This window comes from Carassius gibelio, chromosome A13 (assembly GCF_023724105.1).
Source record: "Carassius gibelio isolate Cgi1373 ecotype wild population from Czech Republic chromosome A13, carGib1.2-hapl.c, whole genome shotgun sequence".
Classification (NCBI taxonomy): domain Eukaryota; kingdom Metazoa; phylum Chordata; class Actinopteri; order Cypriniformes; family Cyprinidae; genus Carassius; species Carassius gibelio.
Window position 1 is genome coordinate 8031756 of NC_068383.1, and position 16600 is coordinate 8048355.

The window sequence follows — 16600 nt, forward strand, 5'->3', positions numbered from 1 at the left end:
AATTCATCAAAATGTTGAATTTATTTTGTGGCAGTGGACAGTATTTTCTGATTTATGGAAGGGATCAAAATATATATTATATAAAACAAGAATTTAAAAAATAAAAAAATAAACATTTTGAACCTGGGTTTATTTAGTGTTCAGATTTCTGTTCTGGGCATTCTGGGGTCAGTCGTGGCCTGATGGTTAGAGTCGGACATGTAACCCAAAGATTGTAGGAGGGGGATGTGAATGGATTGTAGGATTGTAGGTGGGGGGAGTGAATGACGAGTGCAAGGCCCCCAAACTGCTCCCTGCGTGCCACAGCACATGGCTGGCCACTGCTCTCTCTCTGTGTGTGTGTGTGTGTGTTCACTACTCACTGCTGTGTGTGTGCACTTTTATGGGTTAAATGCATAGCACAAATAAACTGTTAAAAAAACAATCAATGTACTGTTAATTATAGATAATAATTATAGATATGTGGGACTTATTTAGTGTGAGATTATTGCTCTGTAGCAATACAGCTTCACTGGCTCTCATAACTGCAATACGAAATACTTCATCAGCAATTTAATGTAATTTAAACATTCAACAGATTAAAATTTCATTCTTCTGTTTTACACAGATCTGTCTAAGCGAGCATGTCTAGGACACCATCCCCATCTGTCTCCAAGAATGATTTCTGTGCAACCTCACCATAGCAACCAGAATGGAGCGCTGAATTGGACTGTTTTGTAAACCTGCTGTTTAGCTGCAAGTAAAACCCATAATAAACAGTTGGGAACAGTGGAAATATATAAAAACTCCCTTCTCTGTTCTCACTCTCAGTAAGAATCAGAGATAAATCAGCCAGCATGAACAAAAACACACACTCCTAAATATAAAAATGACTACAGTTTATTGTACTCCATGCTTTTGTATATGTGTGTCAGACTGTGTTTTATTCACATGCTTACACTCATGTCCACTGTGTGTATGTGTGTGTGTTTGTACACTTACGCCCACTCTGTGCGTGTGAGATCTTTCCCACTGCGATTTGAATGTGGGTGTTAAGTGAAGAGTAGGTTGTATATGATTGGCATCGTTTTCTCTTAACTGCACTTCAAATGAAGAAGCTTCAGGTGTTTCTAGCAAAACTCAAGCAGAATCTCTAATAAAACATCTTTGTCATGATCTGGAAACAATATGCGAACGAAAATGCAGGAATATGTACAGTACATGTATTTCACCAGCCACAAAATGATCTGAGGGTGTTCTGTGGAGCACATATTCAGACCCCAACCACCTTAAGAGACCTACATCTGTTTTTAATTGAGGAATAAAAGCAAACATTTTGACAGCACTACTTTACTTCAAAAAGCATACCAAATGCCATTGAGATCTCTGGTGGCCTCCATCCCTGGTCTCCGCAGTCTACTGCAGGGCACAGCACACCTGATTCAGCTCTTCAGTCTTAGCCAGAGACTGTTTCTGACAGGACTGAGACAGGTGTGTTGACCTGCACTGGAATAAAGTCTTCCATGAAATGCCGAACCTCGTCCACAGAGAGTGTGATGAGGGAAGTGTGGGGTGTCCGCAGTGGAAAGCTTTTCGAGCGGGAGCTGTTATTATGGAACTTCTGATTTCTCTCTCTGGGCATTTCGTCGAATCTTCATTTCCGTGAGTTGGATGTAGCGGATGACATTTGTGTCTGTTCCACATGCATAGACAAAGAGGAAACAGCTGATTTAACAGAGAAAGTGTGTGGAGGAAGTGTAGTGAAATATAAATCATTTCAGTTAGTGATGATTTATTATTAACTTGTCAGCAAATACATTATGGAACCAAGGCCACTGGAAAATGTTGTGTTTGGTGTTGCACTCTAATGGCTTTTGGTTTAGTAGTGAGATTTAACGATTTGAGACAGACTTCCAGAGGTCCATGAACCCCAGTTTGAGAAACGCTGATGTATGTGTGAGAGTTTGATTTGACTGACCTGTGGGCTGCTGTTTGTGTGACTCTTTTAGGTAGTGCAGGGCTTTGTTGAAGTCTCCCAGATGATAATATGCCACACCGGAGCGATACAGGGCTTTAAAATTCTCACCCTCCTTTCTCAAAACCTTCAGACAGTACTCCTTCACTCGTTCATAATTCACTAGCTCCATCTGCAACAGACATGCTACATACAAACACAGACAAAACAAATTACACCAATGCAAATTTGAGGATATGAGTTTGTAATATCATGTTTTTTTTTGTTTTGTTTTTACATGACTAAATCACGTTTTTACAGTTTAATAATGAAATGTAGGTATAGGTCCTGTAATACAGACAAACCATGACATCATTCTGCATGCAGAATTTAAGACATTCTCTCACAGATCACTTTCTTTCAAGGCATATTCAGGATCGGGTGGACAAATCTAGCAGTCTGCCATTGGAACCCAGTGCTTATTTTAATATTATGGTCTGCATTCAGTCTTAACAGGTGGGATACATAGAAAACAGACCTAAGTGCATTGAAAATCCTCGGGTCAAAGTGGTAAACATGATGTGTGTTCCCACCTGCAAGGCTGTTGTAGCACTCCAGCTCCGCGTTCTCCACCGCGCCTTTCTGCTCGTCCGTCAGGCTGGACTTGCTGATGCTGGTCAGGACGGCAGACGGGGACTTACTGGTGTCCGGATCCCCCAGCACGCGACACAGACCCTTCATTTCCAGCAGCGCGCGGTGGTACTTGCCGATGGCCTCGCGGTATTTTTTATCCTTGTAGCACTGCGTGCCTTGCGTCTTGAAGTCCAGTGCTCGTTTCACCAGGTCCGCGGGTTCATTTTGGGGTTTCACCATCGAACCGCTCTGATGGGGTGCGTGCTGCTGGTAGCGCGCGTCTCCGCGGCTCCGGCCACCGGGAAGCTGCACGACGGTGGAGTTCGCGCTGCCGCTAATGACGCTCATCGCGCCGTTTCCCTTACGAATCATTCCTTCAAATCTGCCCTGCTCCACACTCATCCCACCGATTTGATAATTCTCTAAAACTCACGTTTCCGAGATCCGTTCGTTGCCTCTTTGCGCGTTTACATGCCCGCGTGACGACCACGTCTACACGGTCCTGTTTTAAAGATGGATTCCCGGATGATTCAAACACACAATTATGTGATTTTTTCCCTCTTTTTCGCCTCCTCTGTCTTTTTTCTTGTCTGGAAGAACGGATAGAGATCGGTACGTCCTGTTCTCACCAAATGATTCAGAAGGGAGTGAGCGTGCGCATGAAGCCACAGCACGCGCTGCCCTCAAGAAATGCGGTCATCACGGATGGTGCGCGCTAACTGGTCTGTCAGCCCCCCTGCGCGAGGTCCCGTTTTCATTGAAATCCAGCTGAGCGCAACTCAGCCGTTAACAAACGCGTATTCACTTGCTCAAACGATTTAGTGTGCTGTGATTTCTGTCGCCAAAACACAAAACAGCTGCTGCTGGACACTGAAAACAGCTGTTTAAATACAGTTTATCCCTATTTCTTTTGATCTTCCCTTGATTCAGAAGAGCTGGTCTTCTCTCTTTCATTATGCTAACAATAAAGTTATTGTAACCCACATTTATTTATTTAATAAGTCATTTTGAACATCTGCTTCATGGAATAAACGTCATGTTTGTCCCACAGGTGTGTGTGTGTGTGTGTGTGTGTCTGGGTGTGTGTGTTATAAGAGGTTGTGTCTGGGTGTGTCGTGATTGCGGTAAATCGTGCTGGGAGGGGAGCTCTGCCTTGCTCAGTCTGTTATTTTCTTCACTCACAAACACATTTGCATGTCATGCACATATTATAGTTCGATCGGACTGAGAAAAAACCAAGGGCATTAGTGTCTTTCTTTATTATCCAGTACTTTTCCTCTACTGTCTAAGTTTTTCATTTTTTTTTCTTCTGTTTTATCACAACTGATTGAAAGTTTGCTCTAATGTCAGATGCTTAACTCATACAATTTTAATGTGACTGCAGGGTGGTAGCTGATATTATTTAAATATATTTTTATTTATATCCTATTCTACAGTATATTTCCTGATCAATATGTTTTAATAAAATGCTGTCTTTCTTAGTGTATATGTGAACATTATAAAGGAAAATGTTATAATTGCTTCTATGATTAGAGCACAGAGCACAGCTTGCTCCGCCTGTCTTTATGGCAAAGCATGCTGAGTTTGTACACAGTAGTCAGGACTTTACTTATTTTTGTTTGTTCACAGTCACATAATTGAAAATTCTGTTTAGGAACAGATAGAATTTTCTTTCTATTTTTAATTTTTTTTATTTTAATTTAAACTAGAAAATGTTAAAGTCAGTGATTTTCTGGGCTTTTATGAGTTTAATCCTATTTTTGCTCTGTAAGAATTATGTGGTGTTTTCTACTGCGCCACACTCATATAGGATATTCTTACAGAATTGTGCCTGCAGGGAGTCTTTTGGGAATTTGTCCCATCTGATGAATTCTTCTGTAGTGATGATGTTCCAATGCATTTTTAATTATGTCCAAAGGCAATTCGAAAAATTGCTTTCATGGTCATGTTGACTATGCCTTTTTAAGAATATAATTATTTTTGTCTTAACTGCACTCCTTTAAAATAATATTGTTGTGTGTGTGTGTGCATGAATGAACACATGTAACATAGCAAGACCTTACTGATGTAGTATTAATAAATTACCTTATTCATGGGGGCTACGTTAAGACTGTGTCATAAGAATTAGCCGCCTAGCTGTTAACTAAGGGGTAATCATTCTTATTTTGCAGATTCAACTCAGACTAATCTATGATTTTAACTGAATTAAAGACTGGCAATTAAAGGACTGAATTTATTAAATGTCATATTTACACACACAATGCAGACATGATAGCCTAATAAAACATATTAAATAGGCAATACTTTAAGCAAACTAGGTTATAGGAGCAAATCAAATGTGTTGATTAAAACATTAAGAAATAAAAAAAAGATAGAAAAACTATTTTGTTTTGTATATTCAAAAGAGAGTGAGAAAAGTAGACTATCAGCAAATCTTTTTTAATTAAAAAAGAACCACACAAAATGATATGGATGCCCCTCAGTATGAGAATTTTTCAATCCTGAATGTTAATTGTAAAACAAAATAGAATGTGTTTTTTCTATTCATAATTTGGATTGGTTTTGTTTTGTTATTGTAGGCTGCTACATGTAGTAAATGAAAGTAAAGCGTCATAGAGTGTTGACGATTATTGCGTCATCAGCCTGCGTCTGAATGCGAAGATGGCGTCGGTGGATTTAAGAGGTACTTTCAGATATTTCGCGAATTATTTTACAAATAGTTTTCTTTATTTCTGTTAATTTCCTTTCGTCATCATATTAAAATGCTGTAAAAGAAATGTAAAACATCTTATCAGAATGTTTGCTTAATCAGGATAAGGCAATCACATTACTGCTCTTGCATTGTCGCTATAGTTTGTTGTAGAAGTAGGCGAGCAGAATTATCTGCATTTATACAATGTTTTTATTTTATTTTTTCATTCCTTGCCTCATTTGAATATGGTTTTGTGTTTTGTGTCGGTCAGATAATTTGCTGGGCATCTCGTGGGTGGACAGTGGCTGGGTGCCCATCCTGAACCCCAGCAACGTGTTGGATTATTTCTCCGAAAGGAGCAACCCCTTCTATGATCGAACCTGCAACAACGAGGTGGTGAAAATGCAGAGATTAACCCTGGATCACCTCAAGTAAGCACTGCACTATGCCATTAAAACTGTTATGCATGAATCAGATGTATACTCTTAGTCATGTCGGTTATATTTTTTAAATAGATGTATAAAGCATGCACGTGTGTTTATTTTACTGTCACTACTGATTTATTTATTTTTCGATAAAACAGGCAGAGCTGTGTTGTTTGTGTCTAATTGTGTTTTCTGTGTGTATAGTCAGATGGTGGGTGTGGAATATATTTTACTTCACGCACAGGAGCCGATTCTGTACATCATCAGAAAACAGCAGAGACAGTCACCAACACAAGGTGAGTTTCTGCTGCCTGTGTTGATGTATTTGCTTTTAATATTGTAAAATAAGGATATTTTTTGTTTGGGGTCTGCATTGTATTTTCAGATTATGCTTTTTTGTATTAGGTGTAATGTTGACTGTCAGTCCAGGTCAAGTAGAGTTTGACATGATACTTAACACAAAGGACATTGTCTGATACAGTTTCAACGGGATAGCTTGATTGTTAGGCATATTAATAAAAGTAATACTAATAAATGTTTAATGTGGAATGAGACACTCACTAGCACTAAAGAACACTGAAAAGGTTCAGTCTCTTAATTTTGCTCTCAAAGTGCACAAGAATAAAAAAAAAGAACAATAATGCAATTTCAAAACATTTTAAACATAGAATGATGTTTTAGTATATTTGCAAGCTTTCTATATGTGGTTTGCTGACTATGACTATGAATTTGAAGATTTAATAGATCAAATGCTTTCATCACTAATACATCAAGTTTTTTCGCTTATACATTAAATCTTTGAGAGACTGAATTGCAAGAGAATTTTAGGTGAATTCTTGCATTTTAGTATTACCTACTACTATTATTGTTATTGCAATACATTTTTTTTAATTCTGAAAGACCAGGAATGTTCTTTATCACAATAAATGGGATCCTTTTTGTTGCCTTTACATTAAATATGCTGCCGTTACATTTCTTTGCAGAATAAAAACATGTATGTGTTTCCCTTGCTGTACTTTTCCTGCAGTTATCCCTCTTGCTGACTACTATATCATAGCTGGAGTGGTGTATCAAGCTCCTGACCTGGGATCAGTCATCAGTTCCAGATTGGTGCGTTATAACCCTAGAACAATCTCTCTAACTTCTACCTCTATCAGTATGATATTTAATATTTTGTTTGTTTTGTTGTGTCCTAGCTCTCAGCGGTTCATGGGATTCAGTCTGCGTTTGATGAGTCGATGTCCTTCTGCAGGTACCACCCATCCAAAGGGTACTGGTGGCACTTTAAAGACCAGGAGGAGAGAGGTGAGAACACACACACACACACACAGCAGCAGGAAGCATCATTCACCAAGTACAACTGTACCTATCTTAAATTGTGTTTTGTTTTTGGTATTTATAGAAAGGGTAAAGCCTAAATCTAAGCGGAAAGAGGAGCCGAGTTCTTTGTTCCAAAGGCAGAGAGTTGACACGCTGCTACTGGACCTGCGCAATAAATTTCCCCCAACTTTCTATCAGGTATTACTAATTTGCACATGAAACATTTCTAACTGGTTTATGAATCTTGTTCTAATTAGAGCAACATTTAAATTCTCATTTTATGTCTGTTTCAGCCCAAACCAGGAGAGAAGCCTGTCCCAGGTACCCAAATACTTGACTCCGTCTCATTGCATGCTATAGCTGAAAATTTGTAAATGATTAAACTCATCTGTATATAGGCATTTAAAAAATACTTGAATGTAATTACATGTGTAATTCGTATATTTGAAAAAGCAGCATAATATACAGGTGCATCTCAATAAATGATAATATTGTGGAAAAGTTCATTTATTTCAGTAATTCAACTCAAATTGTGAAACTTGTATATTAAATGAATTCAATTCACACAGACTGAAGTAGTTTAAGTCTTTGGTTCTTTTAATTGTGATGATTTTGGCTCACATTTAACAAAAACCCACCATCTCAGCAAATTAGAATATGCCAATCAACTAATCAACTTCCATACCACCTCAGCAGTGCCACAAACTGATCACCTCCATGCCACGCCGAATTGAGGCAGTAATGAAAGCTAAAGGAGCCCCTAACAAGTACTGAGTACATGTAAAGTAAATGAACATACTTTCCAGAAGGCCAACAATTCACTAAAATAGTTTTTTACATTGGTCTTTGTAAAATACATGAAGTATTTTAATTTGTTGAGATAGTGAATTGGTGGGTTTTTGTTAAATGTGAGCCAAAATGAACACAATTAAAAGAACCAAATACTTCATGAATGAAAAGAAAGAAACTACTTCAGTCTGTGTGCAATGAATTTATTAAATACACGAGTTTCACAATTTGAGTTGAATTACTAAAATAAACTAACTTCTCCACGACATTCTAATTTATAGAGATGAGCCTGGTATTACTGTTTATATGTGGTTTGATTGAAGACTTGACAAGCCGTTAAAAAATTTAGCAGAATAAATAATTTCATCTCTAATACAGAAGACAAGAAAGTTAAAGCTTTGTTGTCATTAGAAGTATCCTTCGCTCAGTGCTGATGAGAAGGGTTTATATATATATATATATATATATATAAAAAAAACTCTTATTCTTATTCTTATTCTTATATATCCATAGTGGAGGTAAAGAAAGAACCTGAAGTGCCAGTTGAGATCGTGAAGCCTCCAGAAGAGCGAGAAACAAAGCCCCCGGCCCCTCCCGGCCCTGCTCGGCCAGCCCCACAAACTACACCCAACAAACCTCCACCTGAGAAACGTGCACGCTTACAGTGACACACATACTGGCCAGCCACAAACAACTGTGATGTTGCAGGACTTATGTGGACCGTTCTTTGCACCAGCTAACCAAGGGTGGACTGTTACGGTTATTGTACATAAAGACCTTTTCTTTATAATTTAATACTTTTTGTAATAAGGGAACAGAAATGTGTCTGTATCACGTTATTTTCTATATTTCAGTGTTACTGAGTTGTAATATTATACAATTCTGTCACTCAAAGTAAAAAAAAAAATTATAATTCAATACCTGTAACGGGTTGTTGTTGTTTTTTTCTGATTAAAATGTTCATATATGTCCTTTGTGAGTGATTCAATAAAAAAATGTCTATTTGATTGCGTGTAATGGTTTCCGATAAAGATAAGACAGCGCCCTCTTGTGTTCATATGGGTTCGCGCATCTCTTGCTCTGCGTCGTGAATGTGAACTCTCTTTAGTGCACTAAAACATATTCATAGCCAGCAGAAATGTTCTGAAGAGAATTTCGTTTTTTTCTTCATATAACTGTAAAAATTAGCTCAATTCAAATACTGCCAGACCTGACCTAATTTATTGCAACTGGATGCGCACGGTAATCATGCTTACAGCAAACATAACATACATAACGGGATATATTCACTTCTTTTTAAACGTTTCCACGATATTTATTCGTGTACAATCAAATGGACTAAAGGAATCTCGAGAGGGATTGGCTTATTTATTAAATAATGTATTTAGGTAAACAGGTTGCAAAAAAAATAAATAATAAAAAAAATCACAGTATCGCCCCAGATGTTTTTGTTCGTCGATACTCGCGTTCGTCACGCGGGGGCGCTGCAAAATAACTCATCTCTAGCACTCGCAGCGCCACTCTCTGCGCGAGCTGTACGCTAGCTGGCGGGTGCGCGCATAGCACGATGGGACGGGAAGCGCAGCGCTGGAGGACCACAGAGAAGAAGATGGCTGCGACGGGTCTTGACGGGCCGGCGCAGTATCTCCTGCGCCGAGACGGTTAGAGGGGGGACAGGGGGTAAATATGGGGTCGCAGACCCTCCAGATCCTGCGGCAGGGCGTGTGGGCGTCGGTGACGGGAGGATGGTACTACGACCCCCACCAGAACACCTTCGTGAACGCGCTTCACCTTTACCTGTGGCTGCTGCTGCTCTGCCTCCCGTTCACGCTGTACATGGTGAGAGACGCAGCCGTTGGTGTTTTCTTCTCTCCATCCTTTAGTCGTTATCAGCCCGTCTTTATCTGTCTCTTCTTTCCTCATTCTTCATCTGCCTCTCCATCCCCCTCTGTTTCTCTCTAGCTCATCTCTCTGTTTCCAGTACACACACAGGCTGTATTTCTCTTCATCCCCCCCCCCCACGGTGTTTCCGTGGTCAAGGAAAACCCAGAAATATCAGTGAATTTTAGAAATGTGATTTGCAGATCTGAGAAGGTCAAGGAAATTATATGACGTGTGTGTTTTCTGGTTATGCTCAGGTCTGTGATAGTTCATTGCTTATCCATTGTTTTATGTGAATGGAATTTCTGCTAATGTAGTATTCTGAAAAAATAGAATTTCCAGTGTTCGCAAACAATTGGAAGAGTCGTGGAAATGTGTTGTTCCAAAGGTGTGGAGTCCTTGACAGCGATGAGGGTCAAACCGCTGAATCAGTTCTGTTCTGGTTTGACGGGTATTTGTTGTGGTTTTGATTTGGTTTTTCAGCAGAGTTGGGTGTTTCAGACCTGCTGTCATGCGGTTTGGTCTGTGTTTGGTCTCTGTCTGCTTTAAAAGGATAGTTCACACAAATATGAATATTCTGTCAGAATTGACTCACCCTCATGTCTTCTCAAAACTGTATGACTGACTGACTTGTGGAACACAAAAGAAGTTATTTTAAAGAATTGTAGTGGGCCAAACTGTTTGACTTCTCTTGTTTAGAAAGAAATACACAGAATAAAGAACTTTACCATACATTAACACACTGACCCTGCCATAGAAGACACATTTTGGCTTTAAAAAAGAACTTTTTAATCAATAGTTAATAAAATACAATAATACTAATAATCTCAAAAACCCTTTTCCACTACAAAAAAACTTTATGTAAGTAAAGGTGGCGTAGTCCCATAAAATTTAGCTGAATTTTCAGCATCATTACTTCGGTCTTCAGTGTCACATGATCCTTTCAGAAGTCATTCTAATATGCTGATTTAGTACTCAAGAAACATTCTTGTTATGAATGTTGAAAATAGATCTGCTGATTAAGTAATGATGTGGAAACCAGGATACATTTCTGTAAATATATATTTTTACATTATAAATGTCTTTACTGAAAAAAGGTGTACTTTTAATTTAAAAAATGAAGATGATAATCAAAAATATTGTGTATATTTAATTAAAGAAACTGTGATTCAGTGTTGTAGAGAAAATATTGAGGACTTTTTACCAATAAAAACAAGAGATGTGTTTTCCTCTTTTTTTTTTTTTTTAAAGGAAACTTTAGCAGTTTTGGGGCTTGAATTGAGGAACTGATTACATTAAAAAAAGGAAAGAAGGCTACCTATTTATTTTAAGAGAATTAGCTCAATTTAGCAGTTTTATTTTTGAGGTGATTGTTAGTTCCCAGCATGCTTTGTATATGGCTGGATATGTAGATAAGATTTTTTAATTAAATGCTATTTTATGTGTTTTTAGTGAAGGGAAACTTCTATTAATGATTAATGTTCAGTTATGTTTGACATTTGAAAGAGTTTCTGTTACACAGTAGTTTCCATTGCTTAGTGTAATCATTACCATTGTGCAGAAGAGTAGAGCTTATGGTTATGGATACTACTCTAAGGCATTAAGCCTTGATCAACGTGCAGTAGCTTTGCTAGTGCTAGTGCAATATTTTCCCACTTGATTTGTTTAGCTGTATACAGTCTTTTAAATGTACAAAAAAACTTGACATCAAATACGACCTCACTCAAAATCACAGACTTTTGAGAATCAGCATAAAATAAATGAGCACATTTCACTATTTATATTAAATTCATTGTGTCATAGATTAATTAGTTTAGGAGATTTCATGTGATTCCATTAAAATTAAATCCTGGAAAAACTACTCAAAAGTGTTATGTGTAATATTGTTACCATAAATTTTTAACAAATAGCTCGTTCAGTTTTTTACAGTGAATGGTTTTTGCTGAATAAAACCATGAATTATTTAAAACGAATAATACTGACCCCAAATGTACCAAAATGGCTTGTTTTCTACTCTCTTCCTGCATTTCCTTCCAAATGTTAAAGATTTTAACATGGAAACATAGTTGTCAAAACCTTCCCACCATCCCACTGTGGCTTTGTTTATAACTGATATCAGCTCATTTTTATTATGCTTTCAGCCACCAAAGTGTAGTTGTAGACACAGTTTACCATATTTAAAGTAATTCAACATATTTCACACCAAAACCATTACAAAAAATGCAGGAAAAACTGTACAGATTCCATCTTTGTCATAACAACTCTTGCGCTCTCCTTCATCATATTGAAATCCTTGACCATGTAACATTATACTCCAGTTTGCAGTCTATTTTTAAGAAGATACTTGTAATAGACAATGCTCTGTATTAATTTTAGCCATGCTCTTTCTGTGGGTGAGGTATCTGAGCAGGTCTATGTCGGTAAGGTTTTTTCATGTTTTTAAAGAGGACTTTTCTGGCCACCAAGGCTGCATTTTATACAGTGAAAACCAGAGAATTTTGTTTTTACAAGTTTAAATAACTGCTTTCTGTTTTATTATATTTAAAAATATATATTATTTCTGTAAGGAGTAAGCTGAATTTTCAGCAGCGGTTACTCTAGTCTTCAGTGTCCTATGATCCCTCATAAATCATTCTGATTTGCTGATTTGTTGCTGAAGAAACATCTTTTTATTATTATCAGTAATATTGAAATGTGTTATGCTGATTAATATTGTTGTGGAAGCTGTGATGCATTTTCTTTTTTTCAGGGTTATTTTAAAGTTCAAAAGAACTTGACAGAGGAAGTCTGACATCACTATCAATTTAATACATTCTTTGCTGAATGAAAGTGTTATTTTCTTTAAACGTAAAAAATATATATTTGTTCAAAATCACAAAAATGCTTTTTACCTCAACTCTGAAATCTCCTGCTGTGTCTCTCTTTTTCTGTAGGCATTGCCCCCCACATTGGTGATTGTGGGTATCTATTGCGGGGTGATAGCAGGAATGTTTGCACTGCTGAAGGCAGTGAATTATCGCCTGCACACTGCGTTGGATGAAGGGGAGGTGGTGGAGCTGCGGGCCAAAGGAAGCGAGGGACGGGGCCAGGGGGCAGAGCGCCAACGTGAGGGTACCAGCACCCGGCAGGAAGACTCAAACGGGCCTGGGTAAGAATCACGGGTTTCTCTTATAAGCCAAAGCGGTTATAAGCCAAAGAGTCACTGCACAGGTTAATATTTTTTATTTTGTATAAACAGATTTGATTTAACTTAGGAAGGCACTGATTTTGGCTCAGACACAGGTTTGAATCGTCTCATAATCTGAATCATCCCAAGACACATTGTGAATCTTCTCAGAAAACGTTCCGATTTTTGCTCAGGATTCAATTTAAGAAAAGCTTTTTAAATCATCTCATGTTTAGAATCTTCACAGGAAAGATTCTGATTCTGCTCAGAAAGGTTCTGGTTCCGCTCGGTAAAGTTCTGAATAAAGGGACAGTGGTGTTGCTCAGCGGTAGGGATGTTTCTGAGAACTAATCTGCTGTCATGCTGGATCTATTCATCACCCGCTGAGACAGAGAAAAAGGGAGGAGGGAAATGGGTGTGTTAATCAGGAGAACTGAAATAGAGCATCACAAACCAACACACACAGGCTGATACTTTTGCTCATTCACTCAGAGGAGTCAGAAACAGTCTGCAAACTTTCAGAGGTGAGATAATTGCTAGGTTGCACATTTTCTACGAGAGCAAGCATTGCTGACAGAGTCAGAGCACATTAAACACTGTAGCTCAAATCAATGAATTAAGCACTTTAGCAAAGTTTTTATTAAGACATCAACAACTCTTCATCTATTAGACCACAACACATGGCTTTTTTTTCTTGCAATCTTATCTATATGTAAAAGAGAAATGGAGAGTCTTAAATGTACTCACATCTGCAGGGCCATTCCTGGTTGTCCAGGTCTGAACATGGTCAGCAGTAATTGAGGAAATATATGATATTTCTGCTTCAGACCCTTGATATGAAGATATGAATTGTTCCAGAGACGTCCTGAATGAAATAAATGAACCGCCTATTTCTAGCCGTGGGATTACCATTCACCACAACATTTTATCATTTGGGGGGGCCAAGCGAAATAAACCTCCTAAAAATATAAAAAATGGCATAATCTCCCATAGGGAGGATGGGTGGATCTCTGTCTAATGGGTGGCAGACATTAGATAGAGAGACGCTAGAAATGATCTCTCTGTCGATGCCTGAGCTGCTTTGCTAGTTTGATCATAAATGACATTGGTAACTCTCTTGAACCCTTTGGGCTGTTCCTCTGTTAATGTTGCTAGGTAACTAACCTTGTGTGTGTGTGTGTGTGTGTGTGTGTGTGCAGGGATCCAGGGGGTGGAATGGAGATGTCTGATTTTGCACGGGAGGAGACGCCACCGGTCGACTGCAGTTCACGAAACTCTTACGTAGGAATGGACTCCAACCATCAGGTGTGTTTGTGTGTGCTTTATAACCTGATTTGATTAATTAACCAAATCTTTCCTAAAATGTGATATAGTTCACAGAAATTCATTACCACTCCAATATACCAGTACCACCACAGTGAAAAATGTTTTTGGAGGTCACAACAATTATGCTAACAGATGAGGACTAGCTACAAATGGGACCATAAATTCGAATCTAACAATAATACTTCTTTTCTTCACAATTAGACAAGACTGAAATAATTGTTTTGTACCAGAGATAGCTAGTTACCTTGAATGTAAAAAATCTTATTTTCTAGAACATCTGAAATTCCTAATGAGAACATTTATTATAAATTGCATTGTTCATTTTAAACAGAGTTGGATAATGTATTACTAAGTAATTAATTACTATAATTAAGTAAAAGTAATTTTGTTTCTGTTAGTTCTGATGTTATTGCATTAAATGCAATTCTGTAGAAAACATTAGTGGATTTAACATCGAAGTTTAACATCTAATGTTGAAATATATGTTTTTGATGTAACCTCCCTTTAAATATATTGGACAGTTCAAAAATAATTAATGCAATTTTATATTATTTATTTGAAAGCATTAAAAAAAACGTTTCATGCCAATCCTTGTACTTTAAAACTGGTCAAGGCTGATATGAGATTGTAGTATTAGAAATTAGTATTTGCGATACTTTAGTAAAGTTATCTAATTACACTGTTGAAGATGTTATTAGTAGTTAGCAATTAATTACTTTGTTAGAGTAACTTACCCAACACTGATTCTAACATTACATTTAATATAATTTTAGTATGGTAATGAATATAAATAATATATTTTTTATAAATATTTCCCCCCTTCCGACAATCCTAGCTATGTCCTGATTATCTTGATGGTTCTATAGAGTGTTATCAGATTTACCCTTGGTGTGAGGTGTGTTAAGAGTGTCCTAACTTGATCGAAAGAACATCGAAGCAGCCCTGATCGCGAATAGTCTGCAATGCTTATTCTGAAGTCTTGCGAGATTTCCTGTGTTCACAGTCGAGACTCTGGTTGAAAATCTGTTCATGTGCTGTCTTTGTCACATCATGGCACACCACACACTATAGGAGCAAACGGTTAAATCTAGGATTTTTTATCCTGTTTTTGGTCTATCACATTTTAAAAAAACCTTAAAAGATGTAAAAAAATCTTTTGGGGTGTACCCAGAATTATAGTACTGCTTGTCCCAGACAAGCAGTCTGTCTGTGTGTGTGTTGGGTCAGAAACTGTTGGTTGAATAATGAAATCATAGAGAGGAATCTCAAGCTGAATGTCATGTCATGTGATTAAATGACTGTGATGTGTTTTTGTGCAAGTCTGCTAAATTAGTATCAGTGATGGGAAGTTAGAAACGTCATGATCTCATGTAAATGACTCATAGGAGCTTGTTTCATTGATCCCATCTGTCTCTCTTTCCCTACAGACAACATCCCATGGAGCCTCTGTCACAACCAAACGTGAGACATAGATTTTGTTTTTTAAACTTCTGACAGTATTAGTATCTGGCAACAAAATTAAGGAATAGTTGAAACTGGAAAATTCTGACATTATTTACCTGCATTTACACAAATTACTAATCTTCTGTTTCTTGATCACTCTTGATTAATTGTGTGCATATACAAGATGAGTCAAATAACAGCAGCAGGAACATTACAGGGTATTCTTTAGTGTACAGTAATAGTTGTATGACTTTTTATGAGTTGTTAAAAAACAAAGAGGACACTGTGTTGTGAACCAGGTTTACTGTAGCCATAAATAGAAGTGTTTAGGATCTAAGAGAAGAGGTTTTCTGCAGACAGTAGTGATATGTCAGAAGACCTGCAGTACTGCGGACAAGGGCCAGGTCAGGGATGTGTTTGAATAAAGTTGCAAAGGTGAGCAGGAGAGAGAGTGTGAGAGAGGGGGCGGATGTGTTAGGTTAATGAATAAGTTATAAAACTTGACCTTCTGTTTCTCTCTCTGTGTTTTCAGGGGCAGGTGTTGGAAAGGCTCCCGATGATATCAGTTTGACTTGCAGTCAGGACCAAGGTGTGAATCTTAATTGCCATCAGCCATAATATAATGCAATGCAAATTAGGCTCTAAAAACTCTAAAAGTTAACAACTGATCTCTCTTTAACAAATAGTTCACACAAAAATGAAAATGCTATCATTGTTTATGCAACCTCGTGCCATTCTAAATTATTATTATAATTTTTTTTTTAATGTAACATCCAGACAGACCCTGATGCATGTCAAATCCTTTTTTTATAGAATAGATTTAAAAGATATTAACATCAGGAATCAGTTTTTCCATTCACTTTAATGGCAATGAAAATGGGCAATTTTTGTGTGTGTGTGTGTGTGTGTGTGTGTTTGTTTTTTACTGGCTCACAAGGTGCTTTGGTGGTTTGGGAAAGTTTCTCAGTTACAAATGCACTAGAACATATGTC

The 16600-nt window shown here is 37.6% G+C and overlaps 3 protein-coding genes across 4 annotated transcripts in view; 2 read left to right on the plus strand and 1 right to left on the minus strand.

Annotated features, from left to right (window-relative positions):
* Positions 1-861: 861 nt before the first annotated feature.
* On the minus strand, positions 862-3848 carry LOC128026037 (tetratricopeptide repeat protein 9A-like). Its single transcript, XM_052612747.1, has 3 exons — positions 2527-3848; positions 1958-2140; positions 862-1672 (listed from the first exon to the last, which is right to left on the minus strand). Exons 1-3 carry the CDS (start codon positions 2966-2968, stop codon positions 1590-1592), a joined length of 708 nt encoding a protein of 235 aa, XP_052468707.1. The 5' UTR covers positions 2969-3848; the 3' UTR covers positions 862-1589.
* A 1258-nt stretch (positions 3849-5106) lies between these two features.
* On the plus strand, positions 5107-8799 carry LOC128026036 (mediator of RNA polymerase II transcription subunit 6-like). Its single transcript, XM_052612746.1, has 8 exons — positions 5107-5249; positions 5530-5689; positions 5888-5979; positions 6711-6793; positions 6880-6988; positions 7086-7201; positions 7297-7324; positions 8306-8799. Exons 1-8 carry the CDS (start codon positions 5228-5230, stop codon positions 8458-8460), a joined length of 765 nt encoding a protein of 254 aa, XP_052468706.1. The 5' UTR covers positions 5107-5227; the 3' UTR covers positions 8461-8799.
* A 532-nt stretch (positions 8800-9331) lies between these two features.
* The window catches only part of LOC128026033 (pecanex-like protein 1), a 39143-nt gene continuing 31874 nt past the window's right edge, over positions 9332-16600 (plus strand). The window contains exons 1-5 of one of the 2 annotated variants that reach the window (XM_052612740.1): positions 9332-9631; positions 12607-12821; positions 14039-14144; positions 15593-15626; positions 16141-16197. In XM_052612740.1, the coding sequence (XP_052468700.1) occupies positions 9479-9631; positions 12607-12821; positions 14039-14144; positions 15593-15626; positions 16141-16197 (565 nt within the window). In that variant the 5' untranslated portion in view covers positions 9332-9478. The remainder of the gene's footprint in view (positions 9632-12606; positions 12822-14038; positions 14145-15592; positions 15627-16140; positions 16198-16600) is intronic. The other variant, XM_052612741.1, reaches the window with a different exon arrangement.